We start from the raw sequence: 19,497 nt of genomic DNA on the forward strand, positions 1-19,497 counted from the left end.
GTTTTAGAAAAGGAAGACTAGAACCCTATAAATATAGATCATAAAAAGGATGTATGATCACAAGGAAAAACAGAGCTTATGTTTAGTTTTGAGAAGATTTTCTAAACATTAACAAAGGAAGGATTCTTTGTTCAAGCTTTAAGGTTTTGTGCTATTGATTCTTTATGAAACTTGTATTCCCACCACTCTCGTCAAGAAAAAATCCTTTTCAAGTTGATAATTATCGTTGATATCTTATATAATAAAGTATAGTACCACACTAAAATTTTCTCTCAGGGAATGCCACGGAAGCAATTGAGAGTGCCATCTATCAAAGTCTATGTTATCTTGACACTTTCAGTGACATGAAAACAGATGCGATTAGATGGAAGTTTGCTACATTTACCACGTTGATCAGAGGGCTTTCAGTAAGAGGGAGGACAGACGATGGTTTAAAGATATTAGACTGATGCAGGACAGCGAAGTTTTGGGGTTACTTTTTAACAAAAAGATTAGATATTGACGAAACTATGAATATTTTTCAACTCCTCTACGACCACTCTTGTCCTTCAAGGATATATCAAAGGTAGATCCTAATGTGTTGTAATCAGTTAGTTATTGACTCACCTCAAAACCAATACACACAAAGCTATACATTGAATTGAAGGCCGTACATTGAATCAACGTCTCAAAGGAGAGAGATTCTCGTAAGCCTGTTCGTTTGGTCGCCGCAAGTACCTACGGCTGCGGCAACCGCATGTATCGTTGTTCGTTTGGTTGCCGCAGGTGCTTGCGGCAAGACGCTGCGGCGAACGCTGATTCTAATTTTGGACGTCGATTAGTTGCGGTGATCAAAAAGGTTGCGCTGCCGCAGCCGCATGCATCAACCAAACGAACACGGCCCTTGTTAAATTCGAAAGTCCAACATGGTAGTCCTCTCATGGATTGTATATAAAAAGTCAAATTAAAACCATATCATCTACCCTTAACTCATACCTGGAAAAAATGAAAAGAAAAAGGGGAGCAAATGTGACAAAACATAGCTAGAGATACAAACAAGTAACCTTTCTTCTTCTTCTTCTTTCACAGGAAATCATTCACGTTGTCTGGCAGCTCCTCAACGTACACATTGTAGAATTTCTGAATATCAGACAGCATTGTTTCATCGTCACGAGTCACAAAGCTAATTGCAACAGTACCCTTTCTCCCGAACTTTTCACTTCTTCCGATACGGTTAAGGTAATCCTTCGGCTCAGTTGGGAGGTCATAATTTATGACCAGAGAGACTTTCTGGAGCACATCAATACCACGATCCAAGATATCGGTTGTGACGAGAATAGCAGATGAAAAAGACCTGAATTCTCTCATGATGATGTCTCTTGTGTTTTGGTCCATGTCTCCACGAGTTGCTGAGACTTTTTGGTCACGGTTTCTCATTTTCTCTGTGAGCCAGTCAACCTTACGACGAGTGTTGACGAAGATGACACTCTGATCAGTGATAGCTAGAAACTCATAAAGATCGCAGAGAGTGTCGAGCTTCCACTCTTCTTTCTCCACGTTCACGTAGAATTGCTTGATACCTTCAAGTGTGATCAGCTCATCACGTTTCACCAAGATTTTCACTGCTTTGCTCATGAATTTCCTTGTGATATTAAGAACTTCTGGTGGCATCGTTTCTGAGTATACCCCAACCTGAGTCTTAGGTGGGAGATACTGGAATATGGTATAGATCTGCAAATTCCAACCCGAAAGTACAACATATATAACAAAGTCATATTGATCACATGAGTATAGTAATAACAACGTAATAACCATATAATACTATCTGTATATTCTAGTAGGGATACATATAATCAAACTTGGTAAAGGTAAAGATCACCAAGCGTCGATAGCTCAAGACGGCGCTTGGGAGGAGACCATATAAATTGCTCTGGTCCCTGGCCCGAGAGGATGTACGGCCCGGGCTTCTTAGTAATTCAAAAAAAAAAAAAAGTGAAGATCACAAACCTGATCCCTGAAACCACGGGAGAGCATTTCATCAGTTTCATCAAGGACCAACATCTTGACGAAGTCAGTATTAAGATATTGTCTTCGAAACATGTCCATAACATGACCAGGAGTTCCAATCAAAACATGAGTACCAGCCTTGAGAACGGGATGATCCTGACGGCCTCTACGTCCACCAATACAGGCGTGAACCCTGACGCCAAGGTATTCACCGAGGCCATCCATGAGCGTCTCAATCTGCTGAGCAAGGTCCTTGGTGGGAGCCAAAACGAGAGCCTGGCACTGAGCAAGGCTATAATCAAGCTGCTGCAAGACGCCAGAGCAGAAAATGGCGATTTTTTAATACCTGCAGGCTGTGCCTGGTGGATCACATCAAGACCCTTGCAAAAGGGTACAATTCCTCTTTGCTGAACAGGACAAGGCTTTGCGAAACCGTAAGCATAGATACCCTTAAGAAGATTCTCTTGCAAGCCCATGGCATCAAAGCTCTCATGGACCTCATCATATGAGGTGAAGAACTCATCATCATCCTCTCCCTCATCAAATTGTGTACCTTCAGGAGCCATACTGGAGCTTGTGTCAGAACCTGGAGGCCGCCGGAGAGAAAGAAACCCACGATGAATTTCTTCAGTCTCCTCTTTGTTTTTTCTTTTTCTTTTTTCGTTTTGTGTGGAGAAAGTCGTTTGATTAATTTATGAATATATATATATATATATATATATCATTTTTACATTTATTTTAATGAGACCATCATAGCATACTATTACAAATTTATATATGTGCATCACTGATGCAGCATCAGTGCATACATGTATAGTACATTATTATTTACAAAAATAAATGAAGAGATATTCTTGGGATTTTGGCTAATAAGCTGAGTTTACATGATCGGTAAAATCCAAAAGAGAACGGAAAAATCGAGACCAGTGATAACTGAGATTGCATGCAGGTACTATCAAAATGGATTAATTAATGGTTAGAAAACTTCATTATCTTCAACGTGGATCCGTCCTTGTTAATCGATTACATTTAACCCCTAAGTGATATCCATGTTACAGCACGTAATGATATATTCGTTTCCAAGTATTGTTAAAAATGGATTAATTAATGGTTAGAAAACTTCATTATCTTCAACGTGGATCCGCTTTGTTTATTTTACATTAACTTGTATTTTTTTTTTCAACCTAACATTAATTAAAATAAAACTTCTAGATTGGTTGCCCAAACTGGAGGAAAGTTGTTTACAAAAATCGTTTTCGACAAAAGCAATCTAGAAGAACGAGCTAAACAATCAGCCTTCACATTGGACGTCCTTAGGATTTTGGAAAGAGTGAAAAGAGGCAAGGAGGCACTAAGCACCTGGAACTCATCAAGAAGCGTAGAGAAAGCCGGCCACTCCTTAGGAGCTTGCACCATTGAAATTAACTCTACAGAATCCGTCTCGAATCTCTAACAATCAATGCCTCTGGAAAGGATACACTCCATCACTCCATTAACTTATATCTTATATATATGACAAATCGTTTTCTAATTTTGCCTAACAATGTAATATTTGACGTTTTATTCATGTGACACATGTCCTTTTCATTCATTTTAAACATTTATATATATATTTTTCTCTTTTTTCCATTGTATATGTATCTTAAATAATGTATTGTGTATGTAGTTTGTCTTTTGAAAAAAAAATTACATTGTTACAAGAATATATTCTTTCTGTCTTCTAGTTTTAACATCTAATATATTTTCTAATGAAATAATATACCATATAATTTAGAAATAAAAAACACAAATTAAACCAATTTAAAGATATATAAAATGTTCTCATATAATTTTACATTGTTACAAGAATATATTTTTCTGTCTATTATTATAACATCTATTTTTAAAGGAAACACTAGATTAGGACCCGCGGTATACCACGGGGCAAATTATTTATAATTAAAACATTTAAATTATAATTTTTATTTCTTAGTTAAATAATTGTTAATTTTATAGGTTAAACCATATAATACTGTAATATAATTTATTTTTTACATAATATTTATTTAATCAATTTAATTAGATATGTCTATTCTCTGATACCAATAGTGTTAACAAAATAATGAAATGATGTTTTACCCGTGTAACACCAAAATAATGATATTTTCAATTTATATAAATATCGACAAAACCCTTTCCGCTATATAACCCCGTCCCGAGATATTTTAATTTGCACTATATCATCTTAATTTTTAATATTTATTATTTTGTATTATAAATATTAGATTGAGTTGATATGTTATTTATTAAGATTGTAACTATTTACATTTTATAAGATTGACACTTCTAATAAAATTGAAATATTTATAATACTTAGAATTCTTAAAACGGTTGAGTATTTCTCATATTTGAAGTTTCGTAAGAGTTTAAATATTTTATTAATATTTTAAAAGTCTTCTAACTTTTTTAAAAGTTGAAATATTTATAATATTTAAACTTTATAAATATTTATAAGATTTGAAAGTTCATAAACTTTTAAATATTGTTAATATTTTATAAAGTTTAACTTTCTAAAAATATTAATATTTATAATATTTAACTTTTAAAAATATTTAAAATAAAGAACTGGAATAAACCAAATAAAAGTTTTTTTAACTTTGAATGCCTGGTAAATTAAGCTTTCTACGCATTTGTATTCTGAATCATTTTGGTCTCTTTTATAGTATGACTCTGAACTATTGCTCAATTTTTTAGGGGATGTGGGATATTGTATCCATATTTTTTTTATTCATCTATTGAGTAATATATGTCTGTTTTTAAAAATTTTTACTACATCATATGCAAGAAAAAAATCACAATTTTTATTAACTAAATGTATTATAGAATAATTCAAGATAATTTAAATATAAATTCAAATAAAAATAAAAGAGAATCATATATTTATGTTTAAATGAGGTAGACAAATTTCCGTATTTTTTAAGTCTTATCTATAATTAATTTTGAAATTTTTGGTAACTAATATTAAATTCAATGCATTAAATGCAAAAACTTTCCAAAAAGTATTTTTGAGCAAAAACTGCTGCAAAAATACTAGTATAGATATAACCTAAAAATAATAACAAATAAAATTAAAGATATATAAAATGTTCTCATATTGTTAAAATAAAAATTTAAACCAAATTAATTTATAATAGACTAATTTAAAAATATATAATATGTATATGTGATTAATTATAGTTATACAATAATCCGGGCATGTAGGCTAATATCTAATAGTGATAATGTAGATAGGGGATCACAACAGTTACAACTTACAACATAGCTGGCATCGAATTCTTGAGTTAGTAACGTAATTGTAGCTTCCTACCATCTACAGCCAAGATAAAGAAAAAGGAAAAGAAAGACTTTTTCTATAAGTAGATCGAAACAGCCTGGAGACAAAATACTGTACGTATATATTTCAGTTCATTAACAGCCTGTTTAGTTGTTGTCATATCATATAGTATTAGTATCACACAATTATTTCATATACGGACAACCTAGAGACATGTTGTTAAGGGAGAAAGTCAGCCATAATTTTGAATAACAAGTTGCAGATAAAAACTGATTTTTTGGGTCATTCTAAAATATATAAATTGAACATCGTGGTTTGTTTACATATGGACAGTCTGGAGACATGTTTGGAGGGAAAAATAAGTCATAACTTTTATTACTTGTGTTTGCCCGCACCCATATAAATGCACTCATATTGTATCAATAACAATCAAAAGAAGAAGAAACAAAAAAAAAAAAACTCAAAAAGAAGCTAGAGAGAGAAAGAAATTCAAAGAATCATGTCTTATGGTCAAGAGGAAGAGGTGGTATGCCGTATGTCTCATCCAGCTCATCCTCACACCCTCTCTCCCCGATTCGGTCATCCGGCTTGTTTTGCATGTAAAGCCGATAAAGGAGAAGTGTATAATATTCCTTTCTATTATTGTACGACATGTAAAGTGGAGATCCACAGTGATTGTAATCTGTGGCAATGGAAGATGAGACATCCTTATCATCCACAACATCCGCTCATCGAGAGTGATGACAGCGATGAAGATAATTCCCGTGTCATACCACCGTGCACTTGGTGTGGAGAAGAATTGTATGAAAAAACTACTTATTACGACGGATCTACGTTCTACCGATGTTCTCTCTGTAACTTTGGTTTGTGTACCACTTGTGCCGAAAAATATCCACTTCCTACTATCTCTAATCCAAAAAGCCATCACCACCCACTAACTTTCCTTCCTCGACCACTTTTGCTTCCATGTGATGCTTGTGGTTTGGTAGAAAGATCGGACCCAAGTTATGTTTTTTTTTTTTTTTTTGAATCTAATGTTAAATTATATTCAAAGAAAAATAGCGTTTTTACAACTAGTGCATCGGATTTTTGAACAAACTTTTAGAGATTACATTAGATAAAGTAGAAGCTATTCTTAGATTCTAGTTTGAAACCAAGCCTGAAGCCCATTGTCGAACCGCCTATCCCCTTGTCGTTGGATAGCCAAAAGCTGATCTCTAACTTGACGATCAATCCACTTGATTAACTGCTCGGGTGTATTTGGATGCTGACCATGGCGCCTTCCATTCCGTTCCCGCCAGATGGTGTATACCGCTAGTTGAAAGGTGTAGCGAGTGAAAAATCTGGCCAAAGGGTCTCGGTGATTGGCTGCTAAAATGGTGAGGAGCTGGTGCCAGTCGGTAGTATAGCGTGTACGAAGCACCCCCTTAGCCGTCGCTTCCCACACGTCTGAAGTAAAACTGCAGGTAAAGAACAGATGCGACCTGGTTTCAAGACTTTGTTGACAAAGCACACAGGTTCCCAAAGCTCCGATATTCCACCGCAACATGCGTTCCCCTGTTGCCAGCTTGTCGTGAACTGCTAACCAGGTACAAAAAGTATACTTCGGAGTAGCGTGAGGAAACCAAACCACATGGTACCAGGCAACCTCTGCAGAAGTACGACGTATATGATTCCAAGTGTGTGCTGTAGAGAAATCCGCTTTGTAGTCATCCGCCTTGCCTTTCCATAGAAACAAATCAGCCTCTCTGTTCTGTGTTGGTACTGCGAGCGTAATGCATCCTCAATAGAGAGGAGGATTGGAAGACGAGGTCTCCGCCTACGCCTAACCGACCATGCCTCTGCTACTGTCATTGTGCGCTGAATCCCCAACTCGACAGCACCCCTGTCGCCTACCACATCTGCTAACCGGCCTAAGGGCGACCAAGTATCAAACCAGAAAGAGGTCAACTGGCCATTCCCCACCTCCACCTTACACAAAGTTGTAGCCAACGCTCTATATTTAAGGATCTTTCTCCAAATCCAAGAGCCCACTCCTGTGGTTTCATTAACCGACCATAACGATCGCCCCTTTAATAAATAACGATCAACCCATTTTACCCATAAGGAGTCACCACGAGAGAGAATCCTCCATACCAACTTAAGACAACACACATCGTTCGCCTCCTTTAAGCTACGAAGCCCAAGCCCTCCTTCTCGCCTTGGCTTGCATACATCATCCCACGGCAACTTAGCTTTTTTAGGATTCAAATCAGCCCCAGACCACAAAAAAGCAGAGCAAATTTTCTCCACTTCCCTAAGACAAGCACGAGGTAAGCGAAATGCACTTAACCAGAAGTTGCATACACTCCATATAACCGAACTAACCAAATTAAAACGGCCTGCAAAGGAGAGATATCGAGACGTCCAAGAGCCAATACGTTTGCGTATCTGTTCAAGGAGCGGGGTGTAATCAGCCGTAGTAAAACCTTTAGTGAGCAGAGGCAAACCCAAGTATCTAACAGGCAGCTCTCCCACCACAAAAGCAAACTGGTTCTCTATTATCTGACGGTCCGCAGCAGCCACACCCGCTAGATAAACTGTCGATTTTTCCATACTAATCTTGAGACCCGATATCTTAGCAAAGTGATCAAAAACGGTCACAATCCCCTCAATGGATCGTGGTTTCCCATCAGAAAGTACCATCAGGTCATCAGCAAAGCTCAGGTGTGTCAGATTAATGGCTTGACACTGCGGGTGGTAACCGAATTGGCCTGCACCAGCAGCGGAGTCTAAAAGCTTTGACAAAACATCCATACAAATAACAAACAAATAGGGAGATAGAGAGCAACCTTGCCGTAGACCCCTATTACTTTGAAAATACCCCGCTAGCTCACCATTCACTTAAACAGAAAAGATGCAGTTGTTATACATAATTTGATCCAATGAATAAACTCCGGTGGCAACTGTAAAGCTGATAGGACATTCAAGAGGAAAGGCCATTGAACTGAGTCGAAAGCTTTGGAAATATCTATCTTTATAGCACAACGCTCCGATATTGTCTCCTTATGATAGTTCTTAACCAACTCTGTTGCTAACAACACGTTTTCGATCAACAACCGATCTTTAACAAAAGCTGATTGATTTCCTGCAATGAAATTAGGCAACACCATCTTCAACCGATTCGCAAGGATTTTAGAAATAACCTTGTATAAAACATTGCAACAAGAAATAGGTCTGTAATCCCTCATTTCCATCGCCTCCAGTTTCTTTGGTATGAGGGCTAAGATAGTAGAATTTATCCCTTTTGGCAAGAAACCTTTGACAAAAAAAGATTGAACTGCCATTGAGAATTCATTACCAATGATATCCCATGTAGCCTTGTAGAACTCAGAAGTAAAGCCATCCGGGCCAGGAGACTTATCATTAGGCATAGCAAATAGTACTTGTTTGATCTCCGCAGTGGTGACAGGCGCAATCAATCGAGCTTGCTCACCCTCGGTACAACGATACGACAAAAGGTCTTGGAGCATAGCAACCTCAGCCCCCTCGAAATCTGTTGGTATCAATTGCAGGAATTCTTTAAAATATCTCTCAGCCTCTAGCTTAATATCCTCTCCCTTAGCCACCACGCCATTTGGACAGGTTACTTCACTCATAGTATTCACTGTCTTCCTTGTTTCAGCAGCCCTATGAAACGCTTTGTTGTTTTTATCTCCAACCTGCAACCAATGAAGCTTGGACCTCTGCTTAAGAAACTTTTCTTCCAGAGAGGCAACATGATCCCATCGCAAATAAGCTTCATTCTCCTCCTCAATTGTCACCGCAGTTGGATTGGTCAAGTTCTGTGTCTGCTTTACACAAAGATCCTCAAACGCAGCCTGAGTCCTTTTCTCCAAATTACTCAACCGGTCTCTCGCCAAACGCCGAACCAATGGCTTCAAACCCTTAAATTTTTTGTGGAAACGAAACAGTGTCGAGGTAGATAAAAACAGAGACTGAGTGGTCTTCCAATAATCATCAACCAATGGCCTGAACTCATCCATTTCCGTGAGAACATTTGCAAATTTGAACGGTCTATGTTTCCTGATAGTTTCACCCGGCTGCATGTGCAAACGACTACGCAAATGATCTGAACAACCCCCCGCTTTGAACACATTATAAGCCTGCGGAAACCGTTGCAACCATACATCATTGATCAAAATCCGATCCAACTTCTTCATTATAGGATCCTCGTCCTGCTTATTCCACCAAGTAAACAACGGACCATTAGAAGCAATGTCCGTAAGAGAACAGTAACCCACAGCCTCCTGGAAATCCCTCATACCCCTCGTTACCATGGGATGATCATCCACCCGGGAATGTTCTGACATGTCCAGAGTTTCATTAAAGTCTCCCATAAGCATCCACGGTTTTGTACTAATAATGGGAGAGTCCGCATGGTCCTTCAACTCCTGCCATAGAACCTTGCGTTGCTCTGCAGTATTCAAAGCATACACGAAAGAGCAGAAAAACTCTTCTGGTTGGCCCTCCAACTTAACCGAGCAAGTGATCAATTGTTCACTTTTATAAAAAGGAGTCATTCGAACCTTATCACTCCAAACTATCCATATACGACCTCTGCCATTAAATTCATAATTCGTCAACACCGACCAATCCTTAAACACTTTTTCTCCTATACGTTTTGCATTCTTCTCTCTGATACGAGTCTCTAACAAGCAACCGAACTGAAAATTACTCTCCCTTAACCACTTCTGAATGACGGAATGTTTTGATGTTTTATTGAAGCCCCGAACATTCTAGAAGAACCCTGACATTAAAAGTGTTTGTGGGAAGGCTTCCTACTCTGATTTCTAGAGTAAACTCTAGAAGACTGATTAGAAGCTGTTGAGACCGTTTTATGAGTTGATTTGGATTCGCGAGGCAGAGAGGGGCGAATTGTCACTGCTTTCCCTCCTCGATCCTTCTCCGTTCCTCCATTCCCAGCAGGATCCGGAATCTCCTTAGATGCCACTGCAGGGCCCTGAACCTTCTTAACCAACGAGAGCGGTACATGTTCCACCTGTTCTGACTCCACAACCTCTTCCTCTTCCCCCAATACCGAGTAGGTGTTAGACAGGAGGGTACCCTCCCTCGGCTTAGGCTCCTCTGAAACCTTCCCCGGACTGCGACTTGTTTTTGAAGGAGTAATCCAGACCTGCTCAGAAACTACTGGCGCCTGAACCTGAACCGGAACCCCTGATATGTCTTCAGCACTAGGCTGAGAATCAACACTGATGGTCGTTACAGGAGCCTCAGCACCAGCCCCTACCATCGAGTCTGACCCCAGATGAGCGTCCACCGAGGTAGAAGGAGGCAAAATGACCTCATCAACGACAGCTTCACTATTAGAAGAGATAGACGATAAGCAACTGGCAGTAGGATGCCCCCATTTATGACAACTAGTACAACGTGGAGGCAACCACGGGTAACTATATTTGATGGTGGTTTCGATTTCACCATCTTCCTCCCCTCCATAGACATACTCCCGCAGCAAAACTTTTGTCAAATCAGCTTCAACCAACATCCGTGCTTCATCAAAACTGACACAATCCTCTGTTTGTTGATGGAACTGGATCGGTTTTCCCACTGCACTGAATAAATATTCCAACCCCTTATCCGTGAACATAGACCGAGGTACATGTTTCAAAGTAACCCACAGAGGAATGGATTTCATTGCCGGTTGCGAGTCCTCTGCATACGGCGACCACTTGGACACAATCATGGGGATATCCATAATGTTCCACATTCCTCTATGCAACACCCTACGCCTCATGCTATCATTACGGATCCGAAACTTAACCGTGGTGTCGTTAACCGCAATGACATCGATCAAAGTAGATTTATCACCCAACCTCCAAATCTTATTGACAATCATGTGGATCTTTCCCACATGCGGAGCTTTCTGATGCAGGAATTTACCAATGATAAAATCCTCCCACAAGGGCTTAGCTCCCGTAAAAACATCCTTGGGAACCACCACCTTCTCCTTTCCTTCAACCTCCACAATTTTAAAACTCTTCTGAGTGAAAACATGTTTCTTCGCCACCTTAAGCCAGTTTCGTTTCTCCCTCACATCACCCTCGCCCTTCGCTAGAGAAGAGTCCCCTTGACTCAAGAGCGGAGCTTGGCTATCCTTCACCACCGCTTGCAACCCATCACCAGCCTCCAGAGAAGCCCCCCCTCCCGGAGAAGCCTCCGGCGGCTCCATACGTGCCCTAAAAGCGAGAAAACCCTAGTCGCCAAAAAAATCGCCTCAAAAACTATTTAAGGAAACTCTCCGGAGGATTTTCGCCTCTATGAACGTATTGAATACCGAAAAGACATATTGGTTTGTTTGTTTTCAATGTAACTATGTGGTCCATAAGACTTGTATAAACTTACCACGCGTCATAAAACTCACCCGTCACCCTCATCGTCTTTTTTCACTCCTTTTCTCTCACCCCAAATTATAAATTCGTGTCGTCTTTGCTACAAAACAATTGACAACAACTATGGGCATTATTCTTGCAATGATGATTGTTGCTCTTATGTGGTCCATTCCAAATGTGCAACTCATGAGACAATATGGGACCGGAGAGAACTCGAATGGGAGCCCGAAGAACTTGACGAAACTGAAGATGTTGCGCCATTCAAGATTGTTAGTGATGATTTGATAAAGTATTTTTGTCATGAACATAATCTAAAGCTTGAGAAGTACAATGTTGTTCGAGACAAGGACAAACAATGTCAAGCGTGCATCCTTCATATCGACTCCCACAATTTCTACAACTGCACGCAATGCGATTTTTTTCTACACGAGGTATGCGCAAATCTTCCTCGAAAGTTAGATCATGCATTGCACCAACACCCTCTTTTCCTTGACCCGGTTCCTCCAAAGAAGTCCAATTTCTTGAAATGTGTGGTTTGTTCTCGAGCGTTCGCTGGTTTCAGTTACAAGTGCGCTAAGGGTAGCTGCAGAAGGTTTCAGGTAGATGTTAGATGCATCTTAGTTGCTGACAGTTTCACCCACAAAAGTCATGAACATCCCTTATTTATTCCCATTTCTACTGTGGACAAAATGGCTTTTTGTGGAGGTTGCAAGACCAAAGGTGCTGATTTCTATCTACAATGTACTCTATGTGATTTTTCTCTATGTTATAAGTGCGCCACCATTCCAGATAAGCTACACTACAAATATGATGCATTTCCACTCTCTCTTTGCTATGGAGAAGACTCAAATGAAACATATTGGTGCGAAGTATGTGAGGGAAAACTAGATCCAAGCAAATGGTTCTATACATGCAACAAATCTTACATCAATATCCACCTTAATTGTGTATTTGGATTCGCTGCTTATATGAAGTCAGGCTACAGGTTTTATCACTACTATGAGATGGTGAAAGTTCTATACAATAACTGTAACACTCGACCGATTTGCCGTCGATGTGACGGTCGTTGCTCGAGTGATGTATCTTTCAAGGTGTCTGATGGGACGAATTTTTGTTCTAGTGAGTGTTTAGAAATTTTTATTCCGTAACCTTATTAATTTCTTTTGTGCAGTAGTATGTGTACTGTGAAACTTGTATTCCCACTACTCTTAAAGAATAAGAACCTTTTCATGTTGACAATTGTAACCACCCGTCCCGTAGACCCCACTAGCTTTACTGCTAGCCCACTAGACTGCTAGCCGCCCCAACGGACTCCAAGCTAGCCCTGCAGGGCATCGATCCTAACCCCTCATCGTGGAATGGAAATCACATCCAAATCCACCAGTAGGTTATTGGTGCGCCAGGCGTTCGTCGAACCGTGGTCCTCACCCTTTAACAACCTTCCCACAGGACAAGTTGCCAGATCAATTAGTGGCAACTTGTCCTGTGGGAAGGTTGTTAAAGGGTGGGGACTAGGGTTCAAGGAATGCCTGGTGCACCAATAACCTACTGTGGATTTGGATGAATAGTTCCATTTGCCCAGTGAGGGGTTAGGATCGATGCCCTTCGGGCCTATGGGGGCAAGCTAGCGGTGGGCTAGTGAGATCAATGGGACGGGTTGTCACAACAGTTATTGATATATCATAGTTGTTATTATCATATGATTGAGCATGGCATGCTATGCAATATCATGACAAGATCTTGTGTTGATGAGAAGAAACTGAATAGGGATTGGTCATGATTATATTATTATTGTTGTGTATTATCAAATGGAATGATACAAGTTATATATAAGCACAAACCATAATCAAAAGACATAATTAAAGGGGTTACATAGAATAATATAATTAATGTATATTAGAGTAATATATGGAATTTGAGTAATCATAGGTGATATGATGATACTCTTTCCTTAATACGCCCCCTCAATTTCAAGGGGTGATGAAGCGAAAATAACGGCTTGAGATTGACATGTCCAAGTGTTGAGAAGGAGATTCGCGCGGTTATGAATTGAGAAGATGAGTTGTTATTGTTGAGCAAGATTTGCTAAAGACCTGATCCGGTGACGAGTTGTGTGATGTTGAGGTGGTCGGCATCAACGATGGTTAGAGAAGTATATATGGACCATACTGTGATGGTGGTTAGGGAGATGGCACGGTGAAGGTCATACATGTGATGAAGCGTAATTTTGAGATGAAGATGAAATATATGGCTATTTTTTTTCTTTCTCTAAAGAAGCACTATGGCTTGATTCAAAACCTCATAAAAACATGAATGATGAAAACATCTTTTTCTTTTTTTCATTCAAAAAAAAAATTCGGTTTGATTCAGAGGCTTATAACAAGCTTGAATGATAGAAGCACTTTTGGCTGGAAAATAAATATTATAAAAGAAGAAGCACTTGACTTAAATTCAGAGGTCTAAGATGGTAAACTTGAATAAAAAGAAGCTCGATGGCTTAGATTCAGAGGTTCATGATGAACTTGAATGTGGAAGCACTTGGCTTAAAAACAAAAATAAACAAAAGAAGCACATACCTTAAAAATAGGAACGAAGCCGATCGTTAGATCATTGTGGCTCTGATACCATGTGAATAGAGAGAATATGATTGTATTATTATTGTTGTGTATTATCAAATGGAATGATACAGTCCCTTATATATTAAAAGAGAAGCATTCTCACACAAAATGCTGATGTATCGCACTCACAGAGCTTAATACATTATTTCCTTTATTTGTCATTAGTTTTTAATAATACTTACATCAGTTTTCCAAAAATATAATTAACACTCAAAATTATATATTTCTATTCTCTTTTTAACTTAATTATATATTTTAATTATATTTTTTATAAAATCTTTAAAATAGAATTTAAGAACTTTTCGTTCATATTATATGATAATATAAAATTGATATTATAATAATTCTCACTTGTTAAATTTTAATTATTATAAAATTTTTTATATATATTTTAAAAATATATATATATATACTACACAATCAAATTTTAGATTCCAATTACCGATAAATATTATAGATTTTGTAAATAAAAATTACATTAAAAACATTTAATAATTATTTTATACCGCACATAGTGCGGGTTATTACCTAGTTTATATATAAGCACAAACCATAATAAAAAGACATAATTAAAAGGGTTACATAGAATAATAAAATTAATATATATTAGAGTATGATAGCTGTGACCTCGTCGTATCACAACCTTAGTACCAAGAGTAAGAATACGATATGAATAACAAAACAAGACTCGATAATTGGGCAATTGATATTGCCTTTTTTTGGCTTTTCTATTTCTTAAATAAGGAAGCAAATACAAATTGATGGAGGATTCACCCTCCTACAATACAGGAAATCATGGAAAGATGAGAAGTGGATCCTAACAAATAGGATGACCACTTCTAATTATTTGCAGAACAGATAAAACAGATACCTTATCTCCTCAATTCAAATACTTCTTGTTGGGCTTACTAATCCTTGTGGACTTCCTTCTTGGCCCATCAACATGCCCAACAACTTCATCGTCGAGCTCATCACTTTGGTACTCATCAATACCCCTGTCAGGGTTGAGAACCTTGTCCTCAAGGTTCAGAGTCGGAAAACTCCGCTTCAGCTGTGAAAGGTCCTCCCAAGTGGCCTCCTCGACCGGCAACCCTTTCCACTGAATGAGAGCCTCCTGGAGCAAGTGCTGACCTTCGGTAGACTGACGATGACGAAGCACACGATCAGGTTGGAGCTTTAAGATGCAATTGTTGTGGAGTGGTGGTAAAGTGCCAGCCACCAGAGTATCAGCACCGATGTGCTGCTTGAGCAAGGACACGTAAAAAACAGGATGAATGTGGGACCCCTCAGGCAACAAAAGACGATACGCTACCGGTCCGACTTTGTCAGTGATTTCAAACAGACCATAGTACCGAGTAGCAAGCTTCTGTGAAGTGCAACGGAACACGGATTGTTGCCGGTGCGGTTGTAGACACAGATAAACCCAATCACCTTGTTGAAGTGGACGTCGCGACACTTGCCATCAGCAACCTGCTTCATTTTATTAACCGACTTGGCCAGATAAGCCTTCAAATCATTGATTACTTCATCACGAGACATGAGTTGCTCCGCCAATTCATCCACGATAGTGGCCCCAACCTCATAAGCCGGAAAGACTAGTGGCGGTTGGCCATAAAGCGCCTGAAACGGGGTAATACCTGTGGAGATGTGGTAGGTGGTGTTGTATCAATACTCAGCCCAAGGTAAGAGAGAACTCCATTGTCGAGGTCGGTGATGAGTGAAGCAACGAAGAAACTGCTCGATGCAACGATTCACGATTTCGGTCTGGCCATCCGTTTGAGGGTGGTAGGCGGTCGACATTCGTAGTTTAGTGCCTGCTAAATGCCAAAACTCCTGCCAGAGTTTGCTCACAAAAACTGGGTCACGATCACTTACGATAGAACGTGGAAAGCCATGAAGCTTGACGATGTGTGTAACGAACTTAGCGGCCACTGTGGCTGCTGTGTATGGGTGAGCTAGTGGCACCAGGTGGGCGGATTTGCTGAGACGGTTTACAACCACCATAATAGAAGTGTGATGATCAGAACGTTGCAAACCGTCGATGAAATCCATCGAGATGTCCTCCCACACACGATCCGGAATTAGAAGCGGTTGAAGCAAACCCGCTGGGGAAAGCGTTGCAGTTTTTGTACGCTGACACGTATCACATGCCGCGACATAGTCTTGAATTGTGCGGTACATACGCGGCGAATTATATTGTTGAGCAAGACATTTGAAAGTCCGTAAGGCTCCCAAATGACTCCCAGCGTGAGAGTCATGGAACTCCTGTAATAACAACGGAATGAAAGAAGACTTTGGAGGAATAACTACCCGGTTGTTATAGCAAAGAAGACCCGACTTCCATGCGAATGGTCTGCAGGGATGAAGATCTGCTGCTTTACCACTTTTGATCATGTACGGATCAGACTTAGCAACCAGGCATAGGTCATCCCAAAGACCAGAAGTCTGAACAAAGACCGCGTTCAAACTTGGGCTGTCAGTACGTCGGGAAAGTGCATCTGCAACGGCATTAGCAGACCCTGTTTTGTACGTGATTTCGTAATCATAGCCAGCCAGTTTACTAACTCATTTCTGCTGTTCGGAAGTGAGAATCCGTTGTTCCAAGAGAAAACGCAGGCTTTGCTGGTCCGTTTGAATGATGAAGTGTCGTCCCATGATATATGGTTGCCAACAGCGAATGGCGATGATGATAGCGAGCGCGAGCATAGGTAGACCAACTCTGTTTTGCAATGCCAAGAGAACGACTCATATAAGCGATAGGTTTACCGTTTTGTGAGAGGACAGCGCCAATACCATCACCGGAGGCGTTAGTTTGGATGACGAAGGTCGCTTCAAAATCTGGCAAGGCGAGAGTGGGTGTTGTGGTCATCGAGGTTTGGAGAGCTGCGAATGCTCGTCCGGCGTCTTCGTCCCAACAAAATTTGCCTTTCTTGAGGAGATTTGTGAGTGGTTTGGCGATAATGCCATAATCCTTAACGAACTTGCGATAGTAGTCTATGAGACCAAGAAACCCACGAAGCTCACTGAGTGTAGTTGGTGGTGGCCAGTCAAGCATTGCTTGGATCTTGGTCTGATCTACTCGAATGCCTTCGCCAGAGATGATGTGACCCAGATATTCAAGCTCCAGCTTCCCAAATTCGCACTTCTTGTGTTTCACAAACAAACTGTGTTGTCGGAGGAGTTGGAACACAAAACGGATATGCTGCAAGTGTTCATCCCATGTGCGACTATAAATAAGTATATCATTGAAGAAGATCAGGACAAACTTACGTAGATGGCTGCGAAAAACCGAATTCATCAGTGCTTGAAAGTAGACGGTGCGTTGCAGAGACCAAAGGGCATTACAAGATACTCGTAGTGGCCGTTGTGAGTACGAAACACGTTTTTAGGGACGTCGGGAGGGTGAACACGAACCTGGTGGTAACCCGCTGTAAGGTCGAGCTTAGTGAAAACCTTGGCACCATGGAGTTCGTCGAACATGTCGTCAGCCGTTGGAATGGGAAAGCGATCTTTAACAGTGGCAGCATTAAGGGCTCGGTAATCTGTGCAAAAATGCCACGATCCGTCTTTCTTTTTAATGAGCAACACGGGTGAAGAAAAGGGGCTCGAACTCGTCTGTATCAACCCGGACTGAAGCATCTGGTCCACCTGTTTCTCAATCTCCGCCTTTTGAAAATGAGCGTAGCGTTAAGGCCGGACGTTGATAGGGTTTTATCCTTCTTTCAAAACGATGTGATGTGAGATTTCTCTCGTTGGCGGTAACGACATTGGTAGCTGAAAAATGGAGGCAAAATCGTGAAGGAGGCACTGCATCTGATCGGGGACAGTGGTGGTGGTGTCTGCGGTGTCGTCGATGGTGAGAGCAAACAACGGTTGTCCCAAACAGGCTTCCTTGGCCACCTCGAACCAGTGGGCCTGTTGAATGTTCGGTCCGTGAAGCCCATGTAGAATGTGGGACTTCCCCGCCATTGTGAATGTCATCGTCCGGGCCTTCCAATCACACAAAGTCGGCCCAAGAGTCTCAAGCCATTGAATGCCTAAAACGACGTCGAGCCCTGTCAAAGGAAGAGCATAGAGATCAACGACAAACGTTGACTCACCTAGTTGCATAGCGACCTTGCGATAGACGCGGCGGCAACGGAGAGGGTGACCATTGGCGACCTTGACGTTGAAGGGTTTTGTGGTCGTCGATCTCAAATTAAGCCGATTAGCTGCTCGTTCGTTGATGAAATTGTGCGTAGAGCCGCTGTCGATTAACGCCACCATGTGCTGACGATTGATGATTGTGAACACGCAGATTATCTTCGAAGAATCCCACCCTGTAAGATCTTGGAGCGTGATTTCAGGTTCTACCAGGTCATGAAATTTGTCCTCTTCGTCCGCCTCATCGGCATCTTCTCCGAGCATAAGTAAGAGTTGCGAGGTCTTGCATTTGTGACCGGGGCTATAGCGTTCATCACAGCTAAAACAAAGCCCAAGGCTCCGTTTGCGTTTCATTTCCTCCCAACTGAGCCGTTTAGGAGTCTGTGTGGGTTGCTCACGATTCTCGGACAGACGTGGAGAATGGCCAGATGTGAGGGATCGCGATGGCGGTGTAGCAGTGACCGCCATAGGTGAATATGGTCGAGGAGTAAACGTCTGTTTTTGTGCTTGCAAGTGGTCGTCACTTAGTTGTGCCAGATTAAAAACCTCCTGCAGCGTTGTGGGCGAGAACATGCGAACATGGGCAGCAATTTTCTTGTGCAAGCCGCCAAGAAAAGTCCCGACCAGGGCGTCCTCTGACCAATTAGTGACCTTATTCTGCAATCGTTCGAACTCGCGTATGTAGTCTCGAAGTGATCCGGTTTGTTGAATTTTGGACAACGCTTCATGGAAATGGGAACCCCACATAGGCCCAAAACTAGCCCTGGGCATTTGGATTTTCGGTTCGGATCGGATCGGATTATTCGGGTTTTGGATTTTTCGGATTGGGCTGTATATAATCCGTTTACAATCCGAATATATTTTGGATCGGATCGGTTCGGATTCGTTCGGATTCGGATCGGTTTTCCATTTTTTTTAAAAATCCAAAGTTAAACCGAACCTTATATATTTCACTCGGAAATTATAATTACAAAGTTGAGATAGCTCAGATGGTTTCAGCGTGTCTCCCTTAACCTTCACTTCTTAGGTTTGATACCCCTCTCCAGCG

At 40.5% G+C, this 19,497-nt stretch overlaps 1 protein-coding gene and 1 pseudogene across 2 annotated transcripts; one reads left to right on the plus strand and one right to left on the minus strand.

The window, feature by feature from the left end:
- Window positions 1–906: 906 nt before the first annotated feature.
- LOC104747572 (eukaryotic initiation factor 4A-6-like) lies at window positions 907–2,653 on the minus strand. The gene is made up of 2 exons (XM_087486997.1): window positions 1,987–2,653; window positions 907–1,710 (listed from the first exon to the last, which is right to left on the minus strand). Exons 1-2 carry the CDS (start codon window positions 2,209–2,211, stop codon window positions 1,063–1,065), a joined length of 873 nt encoding a protein of 290 aa, XP_087343123.1. The 5' UTR covers window positions 2,212–2,653; the 3' UTR covers window positions 907–1,062.
- Window positions 2,654–5,650: 2,997 nt separating this feature from the next.
- On the plus strand, window positions 5,651–19,134 carry LOC109129167 (uncharacterized; annotated as a pseudogene). The gene is made up of 3 exons (XR_015581671.1): window positions 5,651–6,308; window positions 11,641–12,826; window positions 18,759–19,134. The product of XR_015581671.1 is annotated as an uncharacterized LOC109129167 (transcript).
- Window positions 19,135–19,497: the final 363 nt, after the last annotated feature.

This window comes from Camelina sativa, chromosome 15 (assembly GCF_030686135.1).
Source record: "Camelina sativa cultivar CO46 ecotype springtype chromosome 15, ASM3068613v1".
Classification (NCBI taxonomy): domain Eukaryota; kingdom Viridiplantae; phylum Streptophyta; class Magnoliopsida; order Brassicales; family Brassicaceae; genus Camelina; species Camelina sativa.